General features: G+C 37.1%; 1 protein-coding gene across 50 annotated transcripts in view; it reads left to right on the forward strand.

Moving 5' to 3' along the window:
* ABI3BP (ABI family member 3 binding protein) overlaps nt 1-27,403 on the forward strand; it is a 125,620-nt gene that overhangs the window by 39,119 nt on the left and 59,098 nt on the right. For 11 of the 50 annotated variants that reach the window (XM_068180918.1, XM_068180903.1, XM_068180911.1 and 8 more), the window contains exons 11-26: nt 3,864-3,944; nt 5,277-5,351; nt 11,164-11,238; nt 12,532-12,591; nt 12,963-13,028; nt 14,611-14,685; nt 16,600-16,665; nt 17,192-17,266; nt 21,156-21,221; nt 21,644-21,706; nt 22,723-22,782; nt 23,154-23,219; nt 24,161-24,235; nt 25,222-25,302; nt 26,188-26,262; nt 27,102-27,179. In XM_068180918.1, the coding sequence (XP_068037019.1) occupies nt 3,864-3,944; nt 5,277-5,351; nt 11,164-11,238; nt 12,532-12,591; nt 12,963-13,028; nt 14,611-14,685; nt 16,600-16,665; nt 17,192-17,266; nt 21,156-21,221; nt 21,644-21,706; nt 22,723-22,782; nt 23,154-23,219; nt 24,161-24,235; nt 25,222-25,302; nt 26,188-26,262; nt 27,102-27,179 (1,137 nt within the window). The remainder of the gene's footprint in view (nt 1-3,863; nt 3,945-5,276; nt 5,352-11,163; nt 11,239-12,531; nt 12,592-12,962; nt 13,029-14,610; nt 14,686-16,599; nt 16,666-17,191; nt 17,267-21,155; nt 21,222-21,643; nt 21,707-22,722; nt 22,783-23,153; nt 23,220-24,160; nt 24,236-25,221; nt 25,303-26,187; nt 26,263-27,101; nt 27,180-27,403) is intronic. The other 39 variants (XM_068180914.1, XM_068180922.1, XM_068180930.1 and 36 more) reach the window with 35 other exon arrangements.

Here is a 27,403-nt window from a genome sequence, read left to right on the forward strand (position 1 = left end):
TAATAGGGAAAAAAAGGATGCCTCTTTACAAGAATTTATTATCAAAGGATGCATTGAAATTGTGTGGATCCTTTTTAGAAAGCTGTAAGGAGTCTTTTTAGGTTGTTTTATTGGTTTGTTTTCTCTTACAGTTCAAGGTCTCTTATGAAATTTTTTTTTTTACTATGTTACTAGATTATTTACCTTGTTTAAGTAACTGCTGTTTAAGAACTGGCAATCTGGAAGTGTATTTTCTAGAACTTTGCCATTTTTTTTGTGAAAGTGAGAACTGAATACATTTGTATGATTGGTTCTCCGTCAGAATCCATGTCCTCAAATCTCAGCCCTCAAGCTTGTATTCATCTAATCAAAATGTGTCATTCCTTGTTGATGGAATATATTGGTCAGTCAGCTAAAGAGTGTGAAATGTAGCAGCCTGGGGAGGATAGCATTGGTTCATTCCATTTCCTTTGTGTTCTGTAACTATATTTATGTACCAACATGTAGAATTTCTAACCATAAACATTGTCATGTCTAGCATGGCACAGAATTGTATGTCTATGAAGTTGGATAAGGTCTCATTATACTGGTAATAATTGGCAAGTACTATCTTTCTTTGTATCATTTTAGTAACAATTTGTTACAACTAAACACATTCTTATTGCTCTCTCACCAATAGTTACTTACTGAAATATTAAGAATAATTTTCATCTTCCATTTCAAGCTTCCTTTGTGGTTTTTCTTCCATGCTTTTTTTCCCTGTGGTGACCATTCCTTTCAGATATTATTTGGTGATCTCAGCACCAGTGCCTCATGTTAGAGTATGTCATGCTCCATTGTGGTTACAGTATTTCAGTTAAAGAGAAAAAAAAAAAAAAGGAAGTCAGGAAACAGGGAAGTGAAAATGAATCCTTTAAAATAAATATGTTCTTTGAGTGTAATTCTGTCTTGCCATGGAACATGGAAAAATAACTTGTCTGGCTAAAATGCTGAAATATTCTTTTATGAGTAACTTAGTTGATAGATCTGAGCACCAACACTTTGCAAGGGTTGCATTTAAACAGTTTAGTATATAGACATAAGTAATTGAGTTTAGCAATAGGATCTACTTCATTGTATTTCATTCAGACATTGCAATTTGAAAAATCATACTGGATGCTGTGAGTAAGGCATACTAATTATTTGCTGTGGAAGGTTTAAGGACTGGTGCCAGACTGGCAGGAGCACGGTGGTTTAGAAGGAGCTCTGTGCTGTAGCAGCTGTTGTGTCATCAGGAGGGAAGAAGGGAGCTCCAAGTGTTTTAGCAGGCAATCTATCTGAAAGGCTCTGAGCTCAGCTGCTCTTGTATTCCACTGGCTCTTCATGAAAGGGTGTGTTCTGCGATGTGACACAGTTTAGGAACTTTTTCTCATTTATTTGTCTACTAGGCATCCCATAATTTTCTCAATTTCAATCCTTCCTTCCCTTGGCATGCATTTCCATGGAAAGACTTGTTAATAAGTGCTTTCATTCTTTGTTTTTGCCAGGCTTGTTACAATATTTTCCACTCAGGACTAATTTATTCTTAACACAACTGCTCAAATCTCTAGTGCTTTCCTCAATCTTTGAATTGTTGTCTAATATACCTCAAACTACTGTTACAACATTTTTTCTCTGCTAAATGTGTCTATTAACTTCACAGGGAAATTGGAGCTCACCAACCCTTGGAAATATGAGCACATTAGTCTGGGACATGAAAGAACTAGTTTTTCTTAAAAAAAAAAAAAAAGAAAGAAAAGCAAAAAAAGAAAGCTAGTTATTTATGTGAGGGGTTATACTACAAATTTAGTCAATTAGATTTGTGAAATACAGAATAGGCTTGAAATGAAAAGTACCACCTGTGAATCCATTAACTAGGGTTAATGTTCAGTTGAAATAACTCCTTTGTTGCCATGTCTCACAAGTTCTGTGCTTCCTGTCCTCATTCTGCCCCCTGAAGAGTTCCCCTTGTGCTCACAGGGTATACCAGGAGTGAGATTATTGATTTCATCAGAATGTCTTAATTCCACTTGTAGATGGAAAGAGAGGCAAGAGAAATCACAGGAAACAGTTTAAGAAACATTGCCTAGGTGCATGCTTGCTGTATTCCATGCAGTGATGATAAAGTAACTTGGCTGTGTTAATGCTTTACTTTGCAGACAGACTTGAACCACTACAATAGGCCTAGCTTGCCTGCTGCTCTGGAATAGTCAGAGGCATTTCTCTTTTCTGTAATTTAACTTTCAGAGCCTAAACTTTCTGTATCTTCTTTTAAAGAAAAATGTCTGTCTTATTTTCATGTCATCCCTACAATGTTTTCTGCAAAACTGAGAGCTTGGTTTCTTTATTCTATTCCTTGGCATGTTTTATCTTGTTCAGCTTGCTCAGCTAAGACACATTTCATTTGAGTGTAAACCCTCTGACCTCTAAAAAAAAAAAAAATCCAAAACATCATGAGGTCTGTATTTGCTTGTATTTGGGTTTTTTTTTTCATTATTGCACCTCGCCAACAAGAAATGTTAGATTTTGAACTGCTCCTGAGGTACAGGTACTTAGTTGTTGCTTCAGTATTTCTTATGAGTGAATTCTCTCCCTCAAGTTTCATGAGAGAAATTGCTTTGCCTTCTCTGGACAGCGAACTCCTCCTTGCACTGATGGCAGTGACAGCACTGTGACTGACTTAGAAGCTGAAGTGAGCCCTAACAAGGCATCATCTGTAAAGGTTCCAGACTGTGTGACACATACCCCAAACTAGAAAATAGTTTAATTGTTGTAAGTGTAATAACATCTGAATCCCACTATTAAGAATGTGGAAAACAGCACAGGATATTTTTTGCTAAATGAAATAAGAAGCTTATATACCTCCACAATCAGCTCTTGCTTGAAGCGTGTTAAGTAGATTGTGGAAAATGCTTGCAGGAAAAAACAAACTTTTAATGTGTCTCAAAAAGAAAGTGCTCTTTTATTAAATTAATACTAAAACCTAGTGCTATATTAATGCCAACCATCAATATTAAAGATCTCTTCCAAATATCAATTGGCACTAAATACTGTGCAATTTGCTCTGTGAAGGGCATTAATGTGCTTGTGACATTCAAGGCTAAGACCTTACCATTCTGTAAGGCCAGCATACCCTTAGGCCTTGTCATTTTACAGTCTTAGATGACCAGTTCTGAATACTGCATGACTGATTAAACACCCCTGGGATCTCCAGTAAGACGCAGAGGAAAGAAGTGACCTTACTTAGTTATTATTGGCATTAATTGTTATGTGAAACAGCTTGCAGAGTATAGTTATGCAGTAGTATATTAAAATGTGGCCAGCAATTCAGTTTAGGTACATTTAATTGCTGTTTAATAAACTGCCTGTGTATTACTCTAAAAATGTATAATTACAAGTATGAATGAAAATCAAACCTATTTTAAATTACTAGGAAATTGAAAGAGCTGAGATATTACAGGTGAGTATTTATTACATTCCTGAAAATTTTTATATTAAAAGGATTAAAAACCATTCAGAATAACAAGGAAAATATTTGTAAATGCACTTTGTGATGTAATGGATCTTGTTTATAATCTATTATAATGAATTTAAGAGGCTGTAACAGAAGTACAGTATGAGTTTCTGACCTAAACTTTGCAGTTCACTTTTATTTTCTTTTGGTAATATAAAAATATACCCAAAACATCATATAGATTTCACATCTGAAAAAAAAGGTAAATATTAATCATGGTGGATTTGAGCTGTTGTAGAAATCATTTTAATCATGTGACATGAAATGGTGATAAGAAAAGCATCAGGCTTTGGGCAGTGGATCAAGAAAAGTTCAGGGGGATTTTAAATTACATTAAGCTTCTTTCTTCTAGCTCAGGCTGAGAAAACACATGGACCTGAAGGTCTTAAATTGACGCCTAAACCCATACTGGTGCAAACTCAAAACATACCGGGTAACTAATTTTTCTGCTTTTTACATTCTTTCTGCATTAAATACTTTTTTACCTTCAGCAGAATTTTTCTCCTACTTGCGGTAGAAAATTTTTTCTACTGCTTTTCTACTACTCTTTGTTTTGGTTCCAAGGGAAGTCCTGATTAAAATATTCTGGTTTCTTTTGTGGTTCCAGTGACTAATACTGGGATGAATTATAAAGCAGGATGAACCTATGTCTGGCTGAACTGTGGCTTTCTCAGATTTCACTGCATGATTCAATTTGATTTTTGAAATTAATACTTTCTGTCTTTGGGATCTGCATGTTTGACATAGCATAAAATGTCCATCTGTAAAATTGACCTCAGTGATAGAATTTAAATAATTACCTCCTTGATTTTCTTCTGATTACAGATTCATTTAGGTAACACCAACAGCAATGAGTAAGAACAATTTTATGTAGCATGTGATGGGATATAATTGTATTTGCCTTGAAGGAAAGAGGAGCTCTACTGATTTTTTTTTTTTTCATTTTTTATCTCAATTTTGTATGGTTAGTTTTGTGACTTGGTGTAACACCTGTTTAGTTCTGGTATTCTGAATTCTCTAATGCTGATTTTACTGCTTGTACTTTCTCCCCTAAGCCATGCAAAATTAGGAGGACAAATCTAAACTTGAGGTTGTATTTAATTCTATTTTTTAAAAAACTTTCCTTAGATTTTTCTAAAGCACAGCTAGCCTGCATTCAGGAGGATGTATGATAAAGGGAAGGACCAGGAATGTTTGCAGGACTGAAATGCAGATCTTTTCACAAAAAGGACTGCTAATGCTTCTCAATAAATGCATTTTCCACAATCCTCCTAATTCACGTTAATGTCTTACTTGCACTTTTTTCTTTTTTCATTTAAATTTGACAGCAGATTTCCAGAATCTACTGAAGTGAAACCAGCCGTCAATCTAATTTCATTTTAATTTCTAATTACACTTTTTAAAACATACTCAACTTTCCTTGGGTTTGCTGTGCTTCAAAGATTAAAATATGAAAACTAATCAAGATGGACCATTGATTAATTTTAAGCTAGGTACTCGCAGTTATTGACCGATGTTCATTGTCAAATTCCCATGATTGATAGATCTTTGTTTAACAGTTAGGGAAAAAAGGGCTTCCTTCATATCCTACATACCTTTTAAAGTGACAATTTATGTGGGTTTTTCTTTAGGTTGGAACTACTTTTTTTTTTATTAATTATAATTTTTTTTCAGGAGTGAGTGGTCCAGAAGCCAAATATAAATCCATGTTGTGCCTTGTATTATTCTTAATCAAGAGATATTTTGGTTATTTTTCTTATCGTAGCTTCTAACGAAATACAGCTACTTCCTTCTGGATCCAGAATCCCTGATGCTCCAAAAAGTCCATTGACAGAACTTGGTAATTACTTTCTTTGTAAATATGAGTAAACTTTACTGAAAAACTATCTTCACAAAGCTTTCTCCAATAAGAGAATTAAAGTAATTAAAACAGTAACACACAACCTTCTTACATTGTATCCTTTTGTGGTGCTGTGTACACCCTTTCATTACGTAAATGGACCCTAAACTCAGTGCTTTGATGCTTGTGTTGGTGATGAGTGGGGATATTTCAGCAACTTATGAGCATCTGGAGCCCTGTGCTGGGAAGAATATGATGTTTGTGTGGATGCTTTCTTCCTCCTCCTTTCTTTCTTACTTTCTTCTGCTGGGAGACAGCTCAGATGTGAGCTCACTGCATGGGGGACCATTTACATATGGTAGATATTATTTCTGTGTCCTTGTTGTTACCCTAAACTAATTTTTGTCCAGTTCCAAGTGTGCAGTTTTTACAACTGATGTTGTTGAGCAGTTTGTGGCAGTGCAACCCTAGACCCACCTCTCACCATCTCATGCCTCTGCTCCTCTACATTGTACCCTTTGTCTCCCTTTCTCAAGACCCCTGATTTCATAAAAGGCCCATATTTTCTTTGTGTTTGTGTTAAAATAGCTCATTCTACCAAAACTATTGCTTGTTGCTGCTTTCAGTATTAACATCTATTCTACTAGTTACCTGGAGGGCCCTTGAATCGGATTCATTTATATTTCATTAAGCATTAGTCAAGAAGTTATCATAGAATAGTGCTGGTTTATTAGGATGGCATACTTTTGTTTAATGTAGTCTGCCAAATATTAAAATAATTTCCAGGAATGCCTCTTAGTTCTTGAAATGCATATTTGAGGCAGGTTCTTAAGAACGTGAAAATTATCTTCACAATTTATTCTTAATTTGTTATATTTTTTTGACAGCTCTTTTCCAGATATGTTTGAGGGGATGAAGAGAAACATTTGGCTAAATCCAAGTGGCAGCAGCACTAGAAAAAGAGAAACACGATGATTTAAGAAGCTATTTGCTATAAATGTGGTTGAAGAACTGAAAATAATCAGGGATTATTAGGATTAGGGATTATTATTAGGGATTATTTTTTCTTTCTGTAAAAAAAGGGAATAATAATCTAATTCTATGTTTGTCTCAGTGGTAAAGGTGGAATAATAGCAACACTTGAGGAAAAAATAAGTGTTTCCTTCAAGTATTTATTATGGTTTTGTTCTCATGTCCTCCATTCACTTTTAATAGTTTTCACTTGGCAAAAGTGGGATTTAAATATGTGAGGCTAGGCCCAGCCATTGGGTCAGAGGGAGCAACTGTGTTCCCCATGAAGTCACTGTTGAAGTCAAAGATATTCTGTGAGAGGCAGGGCATGGTTATACAGAGGACATTTCTCTGCACTGTGCCTCTGCATGCCTTGATCACCTGCTGTCATAAAACCAGCAAAGAAAGCAAAATTTAATTTATGAAGTTCAACTGCATCTGACCTGTATTCTGCCCTAGTTCCCCTGAATAATTTTTTCTTCATTTTTCTATCTGGATTGTGCTAGAGGGAGATCTCTCCATTGTTTTGTAAACTTCCTGTGTGGTCAGTATATTTTGAATTTAAATGTTTCTGAAAAGATAGCTTTGTGAACATGCCTTCAATGTTCTGATGCCTTTGGGAGATCTCTTATAGTTCTTACTGGGTGCAAATGGATCAATGGAAGCTTTTGCCAAAAGCTGTGAATCATATGGCTTTAGTTGTCAGTGTTTTCTTCTCTAGAAATATAGAATAAAATGGTTCTATTTGCAGGGGACCTACAGTGATCATCTGGTCCAGCTGCTGAGTCCAACTATATCAGGATAGTAACCTGGGATCCAAATTGTTAATGTGATAAGGTGGCTTGAAAGTAAATGGGAAAGCAGATCCAATGTGCGAAAAAAAAATACTGCTCACTTTTTGGCATGTATATTCATATTTCTGTACAAGAAATGAACACTACACCCAATTATTTGAATGGGGGTTTTAACAGAAAGAAAAATACTTATTGACCAGCACACACAGTTAAGTAGGATCAGTAGCAGCACAGTAGTGCAAAACCTGCACATGGTGGAAGCTTGTTCATGATGGCTTTTGGGTAAGAGTGCCCAATTCTATCTTGACTCCAATTTCATTAAAGCACAGTTCAGGTTATCCATACTTCAAAGTGAGGAAACCAGGTCTTTGTAATAATTCTCATCACAGATAACAGATAGTAGGTATTGTTACTAACTTCAACAATTATTTCACAGGTTTCATTGTACTACTCTTCTCTTATCTTTTGCCATTACAACTCCTTTAAAAATATTATACATATTGCAGTAGTGACTAGAGACCTCCAAGTGGTGTGAATATCAAATATTAGGTTGTAGCTGCCTTGCTGTGAATAAAATCCTCTGAAGTAATAAGGATTCAGCTTGATTAGATAGGGTGTGCTAAATAAGAATGGAGTAGGAATTGATGGAACAAAGAGACTTTCAAACCAAAAAAACCCTTGTTAGTTACAGTGGAAATCAGATTTTGTATCACTTGCCAGAAGAGTCTGTCTTGGAATGATAAAATTTTGTTTCATGTTTGCTCTTAGCTACTCAGAGTCCCACCTTGAAATCCCTATCTCTACCTTCTGCAGAAACAATAGAGAAAGAAATGGGTAATTAGCAGATTAGTTCCATGATTTTTTTTTTCCATTATTTTAGCGTCTGTTGATCTGCAAATTATAATCTTGGCTACCAGCATTCATAGACAGCTGCTTATTCACCATTCCTGTGTCTGTGTAACTGCCTGAAAAATGTATTTGTTGTCAGCTTAAAAACTGCCCAAGGACAGCGTTGTTGTATCTCGTAGTCATCTTATTTCTTTCGTTATATCTGCAGTTCTTACCCAGACAATTTAATAAGAGAGAATTCCTTGCTGATAAGAGTTCATTCATGCATGTGGCACTTGCATTCCAAGGCCAGAAACCTGTTTTTCCAGCCATCCCATCCCCTTGTCATGGCCGTTGTTTCACGTCTCACTTGAAGCCATCTGCCATCTTGCTCAGCTCAGCATTAGCATCATCTGGAAATGCACAGCCCTCACTCAGCTGTTTGATGCTAATCCATCAAGTCACAGCTCTCTTAGCATTTTAAGATTAGATTCTTTTTTCAGCTTTCAAGGAAAAAAAGACTGTTTCTTCAGGATCCAAACCATCCGGTACCATGGGAGTGCAACCAACCCAACCCGGTAATGGTTTCTCATGATGTTAATCCCCCTGACAGTTGGGAATTTTTGGAGGAGACAGTGCCCCTCATGAAGAAGTTTGTTCAGTTTGACATAAATGAAGAATAGGTGTGGGTACGAAAGTACTGCATCAAGTATTAGATCTCTTTATGACATTCTATGTGAAATACTAAGCTAGTATCAGGGGGTTTTCCATGTTTGGAAACAGCATGTAATTCTTAGTTTTAAAATTAAATTGGACTTACTGTAAACATCAAATTTAAATAGGACTGTCCACATCGGAGTTTCATAAATAGAATATCCTGATTTGCTGAAGGATTCTGAGTTGTAAGAGATTAATGGAAACTGAAGAAATTCCAACACAATTTGAAACTATCACTCTCCTTTTAGCCTTTCTGTATAAATATAGACCTAATTCTGCCCAGAATTCTAAACTGGCACTATACAAACATATCACTGAAGATTCAGATGCTTTCTAGTTGGTCCTTACAACATTTCTGTTATGTGTTTCTGTTGTTTTATAGATATTATTTGCCTAGAGCAACTGACAGTTTTCCAAAATAAGGAAAAAAAAATAAGATGAGAGCCAGTGGGAAAATTTTAATTTCATTTGCATGCCAATAGTGTAATGCCTGATGCATATGTTTTTGGAAGAAATGATTGTTGAAGGAAATCCATTACTGAGAGGCAGATTGATTACAACAGTCAACTGTTCACATGCCTGACGAAAGACAGTTTCTATGTTTCATTTGGTCCAGCTCCTGTTTTGTCATCTTTTTTCTTTCTCCAGTTTGCTACTTTTTATTAATAATTTTTTCTCCTATTTTGAATAGCCTTGTATTTTAATTTTTTTAACTCTATATTTCACCTTTTTGTGTGACTCTGATAACAATTTAAAATGGTCACAAAATGCGTTATGCATTAATGCATGTTTTTGGAAATAATTTTCAAGTCACACTTAATCAGTTACTGTACATTTCATTCTCTACCTTTCTGTGGAACATAATATGTTAAGTATTACCCAGAACTTGTCAGTCTTGCCACTTCAAAACAATACAGCATTTTTTTTTTGTTTTATTTTCCAGCTTCACATTACTTTCTTCATGTTATTTCTACTCCCCAGACTTTTACATCTTCAGAAATACCATGCACTGGTAAATTATAATAATATTCTTTCAGAAGCCTTTCATACCGTTTTGATTGGTTTGTGATGAAAAGTTTGTTGCTGCTCCCATGTTGATGATTTCAGACATTTTCAGCTATTGTATACTGCTTGCCTTGGGTGTTGCCCTACATCTTATTTTTTCAACTCCAGTATCACCATCCTCATTGCTGTGTTCAGGCAGAGCACAAGTTTAAAGCAAGTCTGCAAGTAGCTTGCAGAATAATTGCAGTATTGATCAAAGAGGTGTGCCAGGAAACGATTTAAATTTTGCAAGGCTTAAGGCTGTTCCAGTCAAGTAAAATACCTTGCTTTTTAGTGATAATATTTTTTTGTTTATTTTATCCTGCCAATTTTTCACATACAGTTTGCTGTGATTTTTTTCCTATGTATTGTGTTAAAATAAGTAAGTCAACACAACTAAGGCCAGATCTTTCCAACTAAGCTATACTTTGAGTAATAGCTTTGGGAATAGATTGGTTTTCCTGGAGCCTAGTTAGGTGAGGATGCCCAAGTTAAGATCTTCAGCTAAGTAATTAGTGATGGCATTTGAAACAGACAAAGGAGGTTAATTTTTAAATAGATAAGTAAAAATAATAAATGCTTTGCAGAGTTGGAAACTAAAATTTCTCTCCACCAGATGTTCCTTCTTTATTTACTTGCATGAAATTATTTCTCAGGTTTGTTTGGTTGTTTGGTTTTTTACAGCAGCTAGAGGTACAACTGATTTGGAAATATCCATGCCTGTAATTACTACAGAGCTTCAGCTGTTAGAATGGCATGGGGTAAATTTGAAAAGCTGGCTTCATTATAGTTTCCAAAATTTTATTTTCTTCTTTTTTTATCCTTGCTGCTACTTTTGAAGCTTTGTATTGCTTTAGTTGTCACCATCACAGTAATTCATACACTTATTGCTGTTGTTAACTAGATTCTCATCTGCACTTATTATTCATCTTTGTAGATGGAGGATCAGAGGCAAAGAGGAGAGTTCTCTTTAGTTGGTTGTGTTTGGTTTTCTCATTATTAAGACTCTCAGCTGTGGACCTGCCTTCCTTAGTTTTGAGTGTTTTTTCCCGTGCTGAGAGAATTAATTGTGAGAGGGAATAAAAAACTTACACATTTCTGTGTAATATTTCCATTAAAAGGCTACCCCCCTGACTATTTTCTGGATCCAAAGGTGTTTTCTTACTATCCACCATGCATTATGTGCTAAGATTATTAGGTAATAAGAATTCTCATTAGTATGAATAATTAGGTCGCCTGGTTTCCCCAGGACTTCCACACCAACCTAACAGTTCATGAGACAGAGTAATGCCCAGCTGACTTGCAAGCAATTTTTCCTGTGCTTCCGTTTTAACAAAGCAACATCTCTTTGCCAAGTCCTGAGTTATTCAGGTATCTCTGAGGCAATTAAGCCTATTAACACAAGATTATCTTTCCAGGTTTAGGTGAAGGGAAGCCTCCTGCTTCAAGATTCACAACATCTGGCATGCCAGAAATGCCACCAGTCTCAGCTGGTAATGATATCTGTCTTCTCTGTAGTTCTCTTCACATCTAGGCAGTCACTCAAAAGGCACAGCAATGCTTTGCTAAATTGAGGGATTTTTCTGACTTGCTCTGTATAAAGTTGGAGAGACAAACTAGTTGCATCTGCTGCAATTTTTGAGACTTTTGGAATGAAATATTGCAATGATAAGATTATTTTTTTTATGTTGGTAAACAATTAGCTTGTCTGGGTTTTCTTGTGAAGGATTTTTTGTGTATATGGGTATATAGACATATGTGGGAGCCCATTGTTAGGAATGGCTAAATAAGTGTTAACATATCAAACATGTTCCTTTTGCACATTGGCAAAGCTCCTCCACAGGCAGAAAAAAGATTTGTCTACAGTTCTTAAGCAGGTGCAAGCACTTTGGTTAGTGAGTCATTGAATGTTGCTAGAAAAGGATCAAGTTGAAGAGACTTGAGCAGAAGGATTTCCATTTCCAAAGACTGGGAATGTTGAAATATCCCAGAGGAATCACTCAGCACTATTTCCTTATTGCCACCAGCTGTATCCAAGGGCATGTTTGTAAACTGTCATAAGTCTTGCCTGCCTTAAACCTGAAACCAAGCCCAAAGCAATGGGCAAATATGCACAGTAGTAGTGAGTACACATAGTCCAGATTTGACACTGGTTTATGTATTAGGCTGTGCATTCTTCCTGTGCAAATTTAGGATAACAGGGTATGAGGAGATCACTTCAGTAAAGGGACTTGTTCTTCAGTGTACAAAGAGATGTTGAGTTGTACAAGTGTAAGTTGTAAGATGTGCTAGAATTCTGTGGAAAATTTTCCTTTTTTCACTCGCTTGCAAAAATTTATATACAGACAGATAAATTCTCTACACTGTGTTTTCTTAGTGCCAAGGAGAGTAGTTTCTGACCCATAGAATGAAGGATTTCATTGATTGTAGGAAAAAGTGAAATCAGATCTTGAATTCTAAATACATAGGTGTGATTCTTAGTTGCCACGTTACCTCTGCAAGAACTGTTAGAATCTGTCAAGGAAATGTAAGGAGTGGTTTGGTGAACTGGATATTTTGGCATTTTTCTGTGCATGTAGAGCCATTTAGTTACTGAGGCTCAGTATTGAGGTAGCTGCAACCACGGCAAGACACCTGACTGCAGGTTTGAGTCACAGGGTGCCGCCAGGAAAGGGCACGTGTGGCCCTAAATACACACATGTAGGGTGTTGTACTGCTGGTGCTGCTTGTACTGCTGTGCCAAGGCTGAGTGGATATCTCAAGATCATTTCTGTGTCTGACCATAGCAACCGAGAGACCAGACCTGGAATGGACCTCGTCTGCCTCACGGGAAACCACAAGGATGGGTAAATAGCCAGCGATTCCCTCCTTCGCTGCTTCCTTTGGCCATGCTCTTCTCTGCAGTGATGAGCCTGTTCAGATGTGCTGGTGTCCCAAAGAGGGGGTCAGTGGTGTGGCTGGAGCCTTGTGACTCCTTACTAAAAATCATTCTACCTGTAAATTTCCTGGGGAAGCATTTCTAGGTTTGCTCTCATGCCTTGGCTGCCAATGCCAGTTGAAAGGCAGCACTGTGCCACCACCATGGGCAGTGAAGCTGTGACATGGTAGCCTGGCCCAAGCAGGTCCGCGTCCCCTTCTTTATAGCTGTGTCTTGATGTGACCTGTGTGACAGCAGCCTGTGAGAGGACCTGAAGGCGGTTTCTGTGTTTGATCTTAGCTGCTCGAAGACCGAGGCCGAAGTCCTCCACTCCTTCCTCCCCAGCAACTCAACAAACTGGGATGGGTAACTAGCAACAGCCTTCTTTTCCCATTGTCTGCCATCTCTTTCACTTGCCATCACACCTCCCACCCCAAACCACCTGGCATCCTTGTCATCTTCCATGGAGAGGATGAAGTCTTGTTGGTGCAGCTTGGCTTGCCAAAGCACTCGCCACATTGGTTCTGTAGTTCTCTTGTTTGATCCCACGCTTTTTCCATGGCCGATGAGCATTTTCTGCAGGAAGTATGTGACATTGTGCAGAGAGACCATGATGTTGCACCTGGCCCTCAGCTCCATTCCCCTGCTTCTTTGTGTTTGGGTGGTGGGTGTTGCTTTCTCTGATGCATTCAAACACGACAGCGCTTCTAAGAGGCAAACCCAGATGGGCTGGCACACGAACACAGCACAGCAGCTCAGCCACCCTCCTTTGGCAAGGCTGCACCTCTTGGTTGCCTCACTACTGGCTTTCAAGGTGGGTGGTTTTCTTCTGCCCATGCTTTTCCATTGCCATCACCTGGAAGTGGGAATGCTCTGCCCTACTGCTGCTTTTGAGATTTTGTTATGATTTTTTAAATGCCTCATTTCATCTTTTGTTGAATTTGGGATGCTTCCTCATGGTTTAAGACACTGGCAGCATCCGGTACTAACAATATTGCAGATCTGACAAGTCTGCAAGGCAGCAGTGTCCCAAGAGATATTGTTGTGCTTTTAGCCAACCTGTTATTTCTCTTGGGCCTACATGGGGATAAACCTTCAGTGTAGATATAAATGGGGCCATACATGCTAACCATATTTAGTTCAGGCACTGACTATGGCACTTGGTGACAGTGGTGGAGATGCATGTGGCAACAGTTTCTTTGGCTGGTGTGCAAGACCAGTCCTGTGTCCTTGCAGTATTTTGTGGCCCATGGGGTAACAAAATATTACATGAGCAGGCTGGTGTGCCTAAAATCTGAAGTTGAATGTGAGTTAAAAATGTAATGACAGTAAAAAGTGACTTGGCACTTTTGTCTGGAGCAGTCTTGCTTTCATATCAACTGAGATATTTCACACACTTCAGGATCTTTTCTAGGGAATTTACATTCCCTACCTTGCATTACTTGAAGTAATTTTCTGAGCTTTCTTGTTTTTACGGTGGAGAAATCAGATACTTGCAATTATAACAAGGCATATAAATTTGGCTGGGCTAAGGATATTAATTTCTGTTTCCCTGCCTGGTGATGTTGTCTGGATCACTTTTTATGTTCTCTTATTTTTGCCAAATTTTTAAATTGGATTTTTTCCAGTATCTTCATCTCATAAATTCACTTTCTCCTTGACTCCTCTTGGCCAGTGTTCTTGTACTTTTTCAATCTTGCATTCCTTCTAACCATATGGGAATTTTTTCCATATTCCTTGTGTCATTCTGTTTAAATTTTTGCATTATATTTTTTACACATCTTTGTGTATTAACATCTTTCTTTTTAAAATTCTGCCAAGTTTGTAAAATATACATTTTTCCTATTCTTTATTGTTTGTACTCTAAACCACTGTGTCCATGGTTGCAGGTGATGCGAGGTGTGATGGTTCATGTATTTTTTAAATAATAAGCCACCATTTTTTCCAGCCTCACATGACTTTCTTCATGTTACTTCCACTCTGCAAACTTCTACATCTACAAAAATGCCAGAGCGAGAGACTGGTAAATGGCATTTATTTTATACCCTATCCTTGATTTTTCTTGATATTTGAGTGGTACAATTTTGATGTCTGTTATATATCTTGTATTTTTAATGTTGCCTCCAGTGGTCTTGCATTTGTTCATTATGACTTCATGTTATTTGTAATAATTGCCTGTGTCTAATTAGCAGTTCTAGCCTCAAGTAAGTGATCCTGATACCACGTGGCACTTTCAGGCTAGTATTGTATTTCTTAAGGGTTTTGATGTGGTCAGTGGGGCAGAATTTAGCACCTAAGAGGCAGCTCTTGGCCTCTAATGAATTTTGGGATATCAGCATAACAGTTATCCTTTGCAGGGGAAATGTTTTTCTTTACCTAGTAGACATCTTTTAAGGAGATCATTGGTTGGACTTTGGTTTCCTGTTATAATTTTTTAAAGTAGTCTCTAATACTTAAAAGGCTGCTGCAGTACAGCATTTTGGTACTAAAAGTTATTTTTACAGTTACTTCTGCTAATAATTTATTATTTCCCTCCATTTATTCATGAAGAATATGGGTTTTTAGGCACAATTTATGCATTTGTATTTGAGTGTGAGATTTTCCCATAATATGGTCATAAAAATAGTAGAAGGTTGCTGGGAGGTTCCTATCCTTGGTTCTGTTCGTGCTAGCATGATTTAACAAGTCACATTTTATTATATCAGTGTATCAAACATCACTCTCTTTCTGGGGACCAATCAAATGGAACTGGGTAAATGAGCATTGACGTAGTTCGTCATCTGAAGGTTAGCTAATTACAGCATGCATACACTATTTGTATTTTCTCTGGTCTTATTTGGTTACAGTTTGGTCAGTGCTCTTTTAGCTTCTCTTCACAGATAAATTTAGAATAGCTTTTATCTATTGCAGAATTCACACTGAACACAAACATGATACAGCTGTACTAATACTCAGTGGGTGGTGCTGACAGTTATCTTGCCTCTTCATGAACACAAGATTTTTGTTGTCTTTTGAAGCTGAGAACTCTATCTATCCAAGGTCATTTCTATCTTCAGTAGACAGAAAACTTTTAGCAGCTCATCAGGCGTGAATTTGCTGTTGTCTGCAGTATTGCTCTCACCAAGTTATCACAGCCTTCTCTCTTGATTTAAAGAACTGGGCTACTTAGATTACTTATTACTTGGCCTTACACTTTATTAATCATGAATGTTCTTAACATTAAGAGTATCCACTCTTCATTTTTTCATATAATACCGTTCATAAAAATGTTACTTTCATGCTGTAGGCTGCATAATTTCTCTAATGCAAATGGTGGTCTTAGGGGCTGAGAGAATCTGGGTTTGTTGTTTTTTTTTGGCGGGGGGGTTTTGGGTTTTTTTATTTTATTTGTTTTTATTATTATATTGTCAGAAAAAATATAAAAATATTTTTAAGCCATTTTCAGACAAAGGATATTCTGTCTCAAAAATCCTGCTTCTATCAAAGTAGCTTTGTGGCAGTTGCAGGGAAAATCTGATTCTTGGCAAAAATATGAATTTGTAGGAAAATGTTTTGATACCACCTGTGTGAAAATTGTGTGCATGCTGTATCAAAATAATATTGGGCATTTGCTACTCCTTATTTAAAAGACTTGTCTGGCACATCCAAACTAAAGTGTAGAGGAGAAGGGGTTTGCTGTCAGCTGTTGCTCTTGGATAGAATTTTTAAATCAGATGCAGACAGTTGGCCTAGTAGCTAATGCCTAAAATTAGATGTTATGTATCCAAAAAAAAAAAAAAAATTACCCCATGAGACAAAAAATGTACTAGGCTACCACAAATATCAATTAGAAGTGTGTACTCAAGAAATATAAAATAAATGTATGTACCTTGGACCTGCTAAGGGCTGAAGATCACCTTATCTACTGATTCAAGATTGTTTTCATATTTGATCTTAGCTACCCGGGAATCAGGCCTGAAAATCACTTCTCATCCCTCCATGGAAACCAGAGGGAGCGTGATGGGTAAATAGCTTATAATTCCATTAGCTTTTCCATTGCTTGCCATCCCTTCCAGCAGCTGTGGAGAGTGCCAAGCTTCATTCAGACACGTTGCTTGGAAGACTTGCTTGATGCTGGGCTTTCTCCCCACACTCCACCCCTGCCCCTGCTCAACTCAGCCATTTCTGTGCAATCTAAGCTGGAAACTAATTCCCCACAGTGACTGAATAGCAATCCTCAAATAGACCTCTGCTAGCTTATGTTACCTCTAGGTTTCTTCTGGCAGCTGCAGTTTTCTTTCAAAGAATAAGTACTTTAAAAAAGGGGCCCATGAGAAGAAGATTGCCTCACATGAGCTACTGGAATTGACTCTCCTTCATTTCACATCAGCTTCAGTGTTCATGTAACACCTCATTTCTCAGTTGATCTTTACAGCTGCTGTTACCTTGCTTGATCACACGTCAATGTTGTCTTGAACTGCCCAACAGCTACTGGCTAAATACTGTGGATGTGAAGCCAGTTCTAATTTTAACTCCAGATTTTCTTTCAGCTTTTGATGAAAATCAGCACATTTCTTCAGGACCTGAAACATCAGGCAGCCAAGAAATACCATCAGCTATACCTGGTAATACTTGAAAAATATGATTTTAAATAGAAATTGCCCCAGAGATTAAAAAAAAAAAATTGTATATTGCTAGTTAAGTTTAATATGACTCAAAATAGCCTCAGAACTGTTGTAATTAGTTGATCTCTCAAATACCAGACTAATTTAGGAAATTTTGCATGAAATATAAATATTCTCTTCTCATTTTGGCCTATATTACTGGTATATTTACAGGTCTGTATTGCTGTGTTTGGTTTTAATAGGCATGTCTTATTACATAAAGTAGAGTTCTCCTTCTAAGTTGAAATACTGCAGAAGGGTAGAGTGAAAGGTAATATAAGTTTTGTATAAATCCCTGAATGAAACCATTCTAAGTTGAAACTCTTGAGTAAATCCTATAGAAATAGCAGTGAACATAGCAATGAAGATATAGAGTTCAAAATGGTGGAGAATAGACTATTAAATACTTTAATTTGAATATATTTAAAGCAGTGATTAAGTTAGACATTTTGCTGTGAAAAAGGGAGACTGCATAGGCACGAGACTAATAGAAACAAAAATGTGCAATGTCACATGTATTGCTATATTGCTTGAGTACAACGTTGCAAATACGAGGCACAACACTGTAATTTAAAGAAAACATTCATGTGCGCAACAAATTGCTCTTGACCAGACACTTCCATGATAGATCTGATGCTTCCAAACACCCTTGAAACCTGTTATACCAGACCCCAGTGAAATGGATCTGGTGGATTGATGGTATTTTATTGACATTTAAATTAATTACACCTAATAATGTAATGTAATAATCTATATAGTTTTACTGTTCTTCCTTATCAGCATTTATCCTTTAGGCTTCTTCTACTTCCTCAATTCATAAAATAGGCTAACTTACCAATACCTTACAAAATGGGACCCTGAACAAATGCAGTTTTATTAGTGGTCAAGGTTTTGTTTCGTTTAGTGTCCCTGCAAGAAGAAATATTTTATTTCCATTCAATAATGACAATTTCCTCCAAAGTCTCTTTCAAGTTGTTACCAAAACTCCCTTGCAGCAAAAAGTAGTTTAGGTTTAATTTTCATCCCATTGCCACTTGCTGCCTTTTTTCTGCTGTGAACACATATACTTCTAAGTCCAAATGGCCAGCCTATTAAAGAACAGTTTTGTATCTGCCACTTCTTGATCAGGAGCCAGAAAGCATTTTTGGTACAAGGTGCAAAAAGACTGATCTTTTGCACCAACTTGTATGAATCCCTTCCTTGTGTTGGTGTAATTTAAACTCCGGAAAGCGTAGAAGATTCTTAGGAGCTCTGTCTAGCATCAGATACTGGATTTTCTTGTCACCATATTGAGCACATGTCTTTCTCCTTATTCACATAATACAGAAAGGACTTTGAAGTGTCCAGTATCTTGCTTGTGTTTGGAATGACATCATCTTCAACAACACAGCTTGTGTGTTTGCTATCCCAAGCAACAGTCAGATTCCTCAGCACTTTAAATCCAGATTTTCTGTGCAGCTCTTAATGAAATACAGACAGTTTCTCAATTCCCATCTAAAGCATCTGGAGTCACGGAAATACCATCAGCTCAGTCTGGAATTGACATTTCTTGCAAACTAAGTGTTCTTGAATTATCAGAAGGGTTCCCAGGGTGCTTTTGGTGAAATGTTGATTTCCTTTACTTTGGGGATAAGAACAACTGCAAGATTAAAATTCTGCATCAGGTACTATTTTTGTTTAAGGCAATATCTGTGATGTATAAAATACTGGATTATGATCTTCTTTCCAAATTCGAAGTTCACTTTTACAGTACTAATTGGTAGTATTAGCCATGCTTGCCACTGACCCATTATGTATTACTTTGTCATAGAACTTTACCATGTGATACTGTGAGACTTGTAACCAAACTTTAATTTCTCTACTATGTGCAGTGTATCATGATACAGATAGCTGCTGTATTACTTCAAGTCATACTCTTTTTTATTTTCTAATTACTTTGTCATTACAAAAGTGTATTTCTGTGGTTATTGGTATTTAAGACATTGTCCTGGTCGGTTACAATGTTGGGGGCAGAGAGTGACATGTGCAGGAAATTCTCTGTGTGGATTTATCTTCTATAGATATTGTTCATGTTCAGTTGTGGTTTTAAAACAACTTAATGGTTGTTCAAGTTGTAAATCCTGAAGTTGCATAGAATATTCAAGCATATTTCTCATTAAGGTGGACTCTCCAGCTATGACAAAAATCCTTTTAGGGAGATTAAAGGTAGCACAGTGAGCATTGCAAACCCAAGTTCAGGGTTAGGGGCTTTATTAAACAGCTTGAGACTTGATAGTCTAGCTATATCTAGGGGAAAAAAAAAAACTTTATTTGGTGATATAAAGGTTTGCCAGCTTTCCACAGGTTTCCTAAATGATCCAGTCAATTTCTTTCGTATTTTCTTCCTCTGTGGGACAAATTTATTGCTGAACACAGGAACTCTCCTTTTTTTCTCTTGATATACTCTGAACCTTGTCTTCTACTGCAGATCTCCATAGATATTTGTAAATGTTCTATAATATCCCCCTGTACATTAACAAGTAGGTACTTCCTGTTATATTTGCCATCATAACAGTTATGTTGAACACTTCTTTAAATCAATGGTAGGCAAGGAGAAGATATTCAGAAAATGTACTTGGAAACTCTTATTATTTCAATTTTTCATCAACAAAATGAAGATGGAGAGGACAGTAGGAAGCCCTGTGCCACAGAGAAGTGTGTAGTCGGATGAAAAGGGATACATTTCTGAAACTCTTTCAATCCACCCCCTTGTCAATTTACCCTACAAACTATTTATGCATTTATGAAAGATTTTATTTGCTAAGACTGGAGGAGTCTAACAGAATTTTCAGAACAAGAACTCCTTGTTTGAAGTGATCTCTTTGTTGGTCCATCAGATATGTGCTCTTCTACTTTTTCTGTACTGTGTCTTTGAAAGTGTGATGACTGTCCAAACTTTGATTCCCTTTTCTGAGATGTTAGACTATCATTTGTTTGTGTTAGGAATTTGTTCTGTGCTTTTATAAGAAACTTTTTTTCTTTTCAATAATACATTCTTAGACAAGAGAAGGGATTTTTATTGTGATCTTTGCATTCACTGTTCTTGTTTCCGTATTTGTTCACTAATTACTGTGTAGTAAATGTGGCTCTTCTTGTAACTTATCTTTGTCTTCCAGTGTCTATATGAAATTATGTCTGTTCAAAGTACTTCATAGTACTTCATACCTGTTCAGAATGAAAACTGGTAAATTAATCAAGTTATTCTATTAGAGATTGTTACAGATTTTGGTTGTGAAGGCACAAGTTGGTTTTCTTCTACCAGGGTGCCCAACTCTTGATGGAAATCCTTATTAAGTTCACCTTTATGCATTTTTCAGTGAAGAACCTATTGTTTCTCCTTTTTTTTTTTTCCAGGCATATATTAGTTTTGACCCAAGGTTCATTTTTAAGTGTGGTGAAATATATAAAAATCAGAGCTAGTTAATAGTTTTTCAGATTAAATATAAGGTGGGCAGTAATGCAAGCAAAACTTCTGGCTATATATTCATTGACTAGTTTGCAATTTATAGTTGGAAAATATTTGATGCCTGAAAAAGGGTTTTGGAATGTGTCATTTACTGCAGTTAAAAGGCAGCTCTGGAGGATCATAGCTGTCACTGTTGTGCAATAGGAGCAGTGTTTAGCTAGTGGCTGGGGGTTTGTGGTAATATCAAGTGGCTATAAATTGATGTAGGATTTATTTGGTAGAAAGAGTATACATGAGAAAACAGAATTTAAATATTTACTTATTTGGGTGTGATTAAAGTAATGCTTTCATATGCATAGAGAGACTGCCATAACATCTCAAAATAGTTTCCATCTCTAATCTTAGTTCTCCCGAGACCAGTTCTGGAGCCCACATCTTTTCCTTTCCTGAAAACCACGAGGACAGTGATGGGTAAACAGTTATTCCATCCTAATTTCTATCATTTCACAATACTTAAATAAGAAAAACTGTATTTTAAAATTTTGTCCAAACATTTCAATTCTTTTACTGATAGCAGCAATACCAAACATTTCAGCAAGATTGTCAGTTATTTATGTAACTGATGAGATCCTTAATTATTAGGCTTCTCAGTACTCTTCCTAATTTTCTGATCTATAGGTTTAGTTCACTAAAAGATTAACTGTCTGTATGCTACACTAATTCAACTAAGCCCTCCTGATTTTGAAGTGGAATAACCTTGTAATGAATGAAAATAGTTATGTAAAAGAGCTGAGTGTAATATGGACTTTATTCACACAGTTCTGTACTGACAAATCTTTAAAAAATTAGAGTTCGTCTCTATTTCTGAAGGAAGTTTTCTGGTTTAATCTTAGTTACTGAGAGACCAAAGCTGAAGTCTTCTTCTCCTTACCTTGCAAGCCAAGGAACAGTGGAGGGTAAAAAGATATTTTAATTTTTTTCTTTTTTCTTGTTGTTGTTTGACATAATTTTCACCTGCTTTGAGCAATATCTGTGGTTTGTCAATGCACTTGAAAACACTTGCCATACTAATGACATGATTATGATGTTTGAACATATGCTTTTTTTTCCATCACTTGAAGAGTCAGTTTTGAAAGGACCAGTGACAAAAAGAATTTTTCACAGAATTCCTGTGTGACTATGTGCAGTTGTTATTTTGAAAATTCTGTCTAGAATGAAATAATCCAATATGGCAGAAACATAATTTTGTGTCTTCTTACTGATATGGATTTGTTAGCATACAGAATTTTATTTTATCTTTTTGAATGAGAACTAAAGTTCAATGTTGATGAACAGGCATGTTAGTCATTGGCTTAGAGAGTACTGTAAGGAAGACTGGGAACTCGATTTCACGGGGAATTGCAACACCTTTCATGTGAATGATGAGAGCTTATATATTCTGTTATGTGTAAAAACAATAATAGTGAAAACAGTAAAAAAACACTTATTTGAATAAACTATTGAACTTTTAAGAAAGTTTGGAGTTATGACTGAATATTGATAGCACAATGTGCAGTTTATTTCTTCATGCTAGAAAAATTAGTAATTTCTATTTGCAGCTGCTTGCATTGGAGACATACCCAGCACTTGTCATCCTGAATTTTGAATTCTAAGATGAGCCTTGACTCATGCATTCTGCCTATTTCCTGTCGGTTTTGCATCTTCCAGGGATGTGTAAGGAGTGGTTTGGTGAACCGGATATTTTGGCATTTTTCTGTGCATGTAGAGCCATTTAGTTACTGAGGCTCAGTATTGAGGTAGCTGCAACCACGGCAAGACACCTGACTGCAGGTTTGAGTCACAGGGTGCCACCAGGAAAGGGCACGTGTGGCCCTAAATACACACATGTAGGGTGTTGTACTGCTGGTGCTGCTTGTACTGCTGTGCCAAGGCTGAGTGGATATCTCAAGATCATTTCTGTGTCTGACCATAGCAACCGAGAGACCAGACCTGGAATGGACCTCGTCTGCCTCACGGGAAACCACAAGGATGGGTAAATAGCCAGCGATTCCCTCCTTCGCTGCTTCCTTTGGCCATGCTCTTCTCTGCAGTGATGAGCCTGTTCAGATGTGCTGGTGTCCCAAAGAGGGGGTCAGTGGTGTGGCTGGAGCCTTGTGACTCCTTACTAAAAATCATTCTACCTGTAAATTTCCTGGGGAAGCATTTCTAGGTTTGCTCTCATGCCTTGGCTGCCAATGCCAGTTGAAAGGCAGCACTGTGCCACCACCATGGGCAGTGAAGCTGTGACATGGTAGCCTGGCCCAAGCAGGTCCGCGTCCCCTTCTTTATAGCTGTGTCTTGATGTGACCTGTGTGACAGCAGCCTGTGAGAGGACCTGAAGGCGGTTTCTGTGTTTGATCTTAGCTGCTCGAAGACCGAGGCCGAAGTCCTCCACTCCTTCCTCCCCGGCAACTCAACAAACTGGGATGGGTAACTAGCAACAGCCTTCTTTTCCCATTGTCTGCCATCTCTTTCACTTGCCATCACACCTCCCACCCCAAACCACCTGGCATCCTTGTCATCTTCCATGGAGAGGATGAAGTCTTGTTGGTGCAGCTTGGCTTGCCAAAGCACTCGCCACATTGGTTCTGTAGTTCTCTTGTTTGATCCCACGCTTTTTCCATGGCCGATGAGCATTTTCTGCAGGAAGTATGTGACATTGTGCAGAGAGACCATGATGTTGCACCTGGCCCTCAGCTCCATTCCCCTGCTTCTTTGTGTTTGGGTGGTGGGTGTTGCTTTCTCTGATGCATTCAAACACGACAGCGCTTCTAAGAGGCAAACCCAGATGGGCTGGCACACGAGGACACACCTTTCCATTGCCATCACCTGGAAGTGAATGCTCTGCTCTGTTGCTGCTATTGCAGCCGTGTTAGGGTTTTAAGATCAAAACCTCGTTTCAGGATTTGGTTAATCATAGCATGTTTCTTCACAGTTTGAGACACCAGCTGCCTGTGGTAGTAATGATATTTCTTGCAGCTCTGGTAGTGATGCGAGATGGGAATTGTCCCAAGAGATATTGTTGTGCTTTTAGCCAACCTGCTACTTCTCTTGGGCCTAGATTTTGGCAGAGCTTCAGCACAGAGGTGAAAGGGGCCATACGTGCAAAACCAAATTTAATTCTGGCTTTGGCTAATGCAATTCCACTTCTCTTGTAATGTCATCTCTTCTTCATATTTCTTCCAGCAGCTCCTTCATAATTTTCATCATCAGTGCATTTTCATACATTTACATTAGGAAATCCATGGCATGTTCATTTGAGATGTTTTTCTTTCCCGAATCCCTAGCTTCTTAGTAATGTCTTGAAACCTGTACAGTCTATATGTTCAGATGATGCCAAAAAGTATTTTGTTTTGGTTTTCTTTTCCCAGCTTCACTGGACTCTAATCATATTAGCTTCCTGTCCCAAACTTCTGCATCTGCAGAAATATCTAAAACAGAGACTGGTAAATTGTATTTATGATACTTGAATTGCTAAGTGTTTGGTTTTGCATCAGGGATGTTTCAGTTACAGGCTGTTTGCTCTGGTTGCTTGGTGATTGAACCAGAACTTTGTTTGCAGTATCTGATAGGCTCTATAATTACATGGTGATATTTTGTGATTTAGGCTCAAATACATATGAAACCATGGGAATTAATATTTTTTGTGTGGTTTTAAGCTGTTGAATAGATTAAGACTAATAGGACCAATAGCTAGATGTGTTCATTATCAATTATAAAGATATGTTCTTGACTGGGGTATTTCACCATGGGGGATTTTCTGTTAGGTGTATCATACACATTATTTTGCAGGTTTGTCTATTCATAAGACTTTTTTCAGGTTATGTTGCTATTGCACCTTGAACGTTTTATTGCTGGGTTCTATGTCAACAGTTTTGTGTTAAATGTTCTGCCTCAGTCTGTCTCTTTGATATATCACAGAAGTTGTGTTAATTTATATTATGTCAATTAGATAAAATACCACAAATGACAAATTGCATGATGTATAGTATGTAAAAACCTGTTAGTAAAAATACTGGCTTTTGCTATATTGAAAAAATGCAAAACTTTGGCAATAGAAATACCTGGTTGTACAAATTAATATTTGCATGCATTTAAAGTACGTAGGTCTCTTTCTGTGGGTGCAGGTGAAGTCAAAAGCAAAGGTTTTTTCATGTTACATGGGTACAGATCAATTGGCTCCTGTTGATAAATCTGCTTTTAGGGGAACTGCAGTTCCTGTCAGGGTGTGTCTGTTAGGTGCATGTGACATCTTCAAAACTTTGAAGTTTTGTTACTTTCTTTTTAAGTTGGAAATTTATGACACTCTGTTGTAGTGGTGTTGGCATCTTGCAAAGCAGTGTAAAGCAATTTCTTTTTTCTGATTTTTGCCCCCCTTGCTATGTCTGCATCAATATGCATCTGTCTCAGGGATAATTACATTTTTCCACAGTTACAAGTTCAGCTGACCTGGAAAAACCTATGCCTCCACTTTCCAAAGCACCTCATGTGCTGACAACAACTGCGGGTAATAGTAATGCATTACCTTTTCAGTTAAACTCCTTTTGGTGTTTGGACAGTCTTTTCTTAAATTTTATCAATCCTAGATATTTTCACTATTTTCCATGTTGCTTCTGTGCGAGACATGATCGTTGAAAACATCCTTTTTTACATGAGAACTTGTGCTTTCTGTTGAGAAACTCACCTGGTAGTGTTTCTGATCTCACATTCATTTCTCAGAAAGCTTCTAGGGCTATTTTGAGATATACTTATATGAATTAAACCTGGTTTAATACTACTAAACTAGGTTTAATACTACTACTGACTAAATCTGAATAAGAATACTAAATTAATTTATTGTAATATTGTCTTGCCAGCATAGGAAGCTCCTTTCTTGCTTTTTTTTTTTTTTTTTTGCTGTTTAGCAATTTTTTTAACTTTACCCTTGTTTTTCATGTGTGTATGACAGATTATATGACATTAAAATTCACTAAAAATATTGACGCAAAACAAAGCACTGAAGAGAACTAAGGCAGGTGCTTTTCTTCATGGAAATAAACTTGCAGTGTTTTTTAGTTTTTATAGTTTTTGGTGGTGGGGGGATTGAGTACTTTATAATTGTGGTATCAGAAATTTTTATCTTTGTATTGTCTGGGTCACTTTAAGCTGTGTGGACCATGTGATCCAAAGCAATGTCAGCTTTGGTTGGCTGACAATTTGGTTTTGTTCTCACTTTAAGCACTACCTTCAGCTCACACTCTAATCCAATACTGCTCCATTCCTGAGGTAAGGTGTGCTTATGGTGAAGTGAAAATTAGGTGTGCCATAACATATCATATTTTTTGGTTGTTTTTCTGTGATCAAAAAAATTGTGTGTAGAATTAATAATCACAGACAATGTGACGTGGTTCTTTTATAGTTTTCGGTGGTATTCAGCCTGTTCTTTCAAGTCCTGTGGCACCTAGTAAGCCTGAAATAGCAGAAGCTGGACCAGGTACAATAATCTCTACCTAGTTCTTAATTCAGCAGCTCAAGCCATGCTCTAAAACTCAAGTGAAATTAATACACTGTTGTTATTTTCAGTGGACATTTGGATTAACCCCTAACAGCTGTTTTCAAATTTATGTGGCTGCTAATGGTTGAACTTGATGTTTTCTCACAGCTATAATGCATATGGCAACTCACAGTCACATGATTCAGTATGTTAAAAAAATGTGCCACATAGAAAATTGAGGAAACAGTATTTGTAGAGCAGTTCTGATGAAAACACTGTGATGTGAACTGTAGGTTGCATTTTATTGTTGTAGCATCACTAAAAATGTTAACATTAGTGCATCCTTAACAGCGTGAAATTGGTTAATAGTTACAGACATTCTGTGGTTTTGGACTGAAACCACAGCTGGATCTGTTGTCAGGTTTCTATTCCAAATTTTATATGTTTTAATGTGTGACTAATTGATTATTCAACATGTCCTCTTCATTAAATATCTACATTGTACATGGTACCACCTCCCTTAAGTATTGGACCAAAACTCAAAATGTTCAGAAACTCTACTTAAAATCTTACTTGGCAGTGGTTGAGATCCAGACCAGTTGCAATGAAGGCAGGAGGAAATAAACTTTCAGAATTTTTGCACATCACAGATGTGCTGATTTATAGTCACTGAAGCTCTGTGCAGTTCTGAATTTCTCCCTAATGCATACTAAACTGATAAATGTCCAAACATTAGTGAAATATTTGTTGTTCTTGTTTAAAAAAATATTTTTGCTCATGAAGGAAGAGTTTCTTCCATTAGCTCTTTGCTCTCTTATGACTGTCCTCATTTCTTCCAGCAGCAGCAAGTGAATCCATTCTGGAATCTTTCACACCTAAAACTTCCCGTCCTTTTCAATGGCCAAGGGTAACATTAGGTAATGTTGTTTTCACCCAGTGAAAAACTCTGTGTTTGTTTTGAGCACTCCATCCCATATGAATGCATTCCTTCCACATATCATTTCACATGCATAATCATTCTTTTTCCTGGTTTGAGAGTCTTGTTCTTCATCATTGTTATATTGATTGTTGTTGACATACCTGTGTATGAAAACAAGCTTCTGGGTGGATTTACTCTCTCAGAGAAGTAAAACTTGTCTCT

The sequence above is a fragment of the Anomalospiza imberbis genome, chromosome 2 (assembly GCF_031753505.1).
Source record: "Anomalospiza imberbis isolate Cuckoo-Finch-1a 21T00152 chromosome 2, ASM3175350v1, whole genome shotgun sequence".
Taxonomy (NCBI): Eukaryota; Metazoa; Chordata; class Aves; order Passeriformes; family Viduidae; genus Anomalospiza; species Anomalospiza imberbis.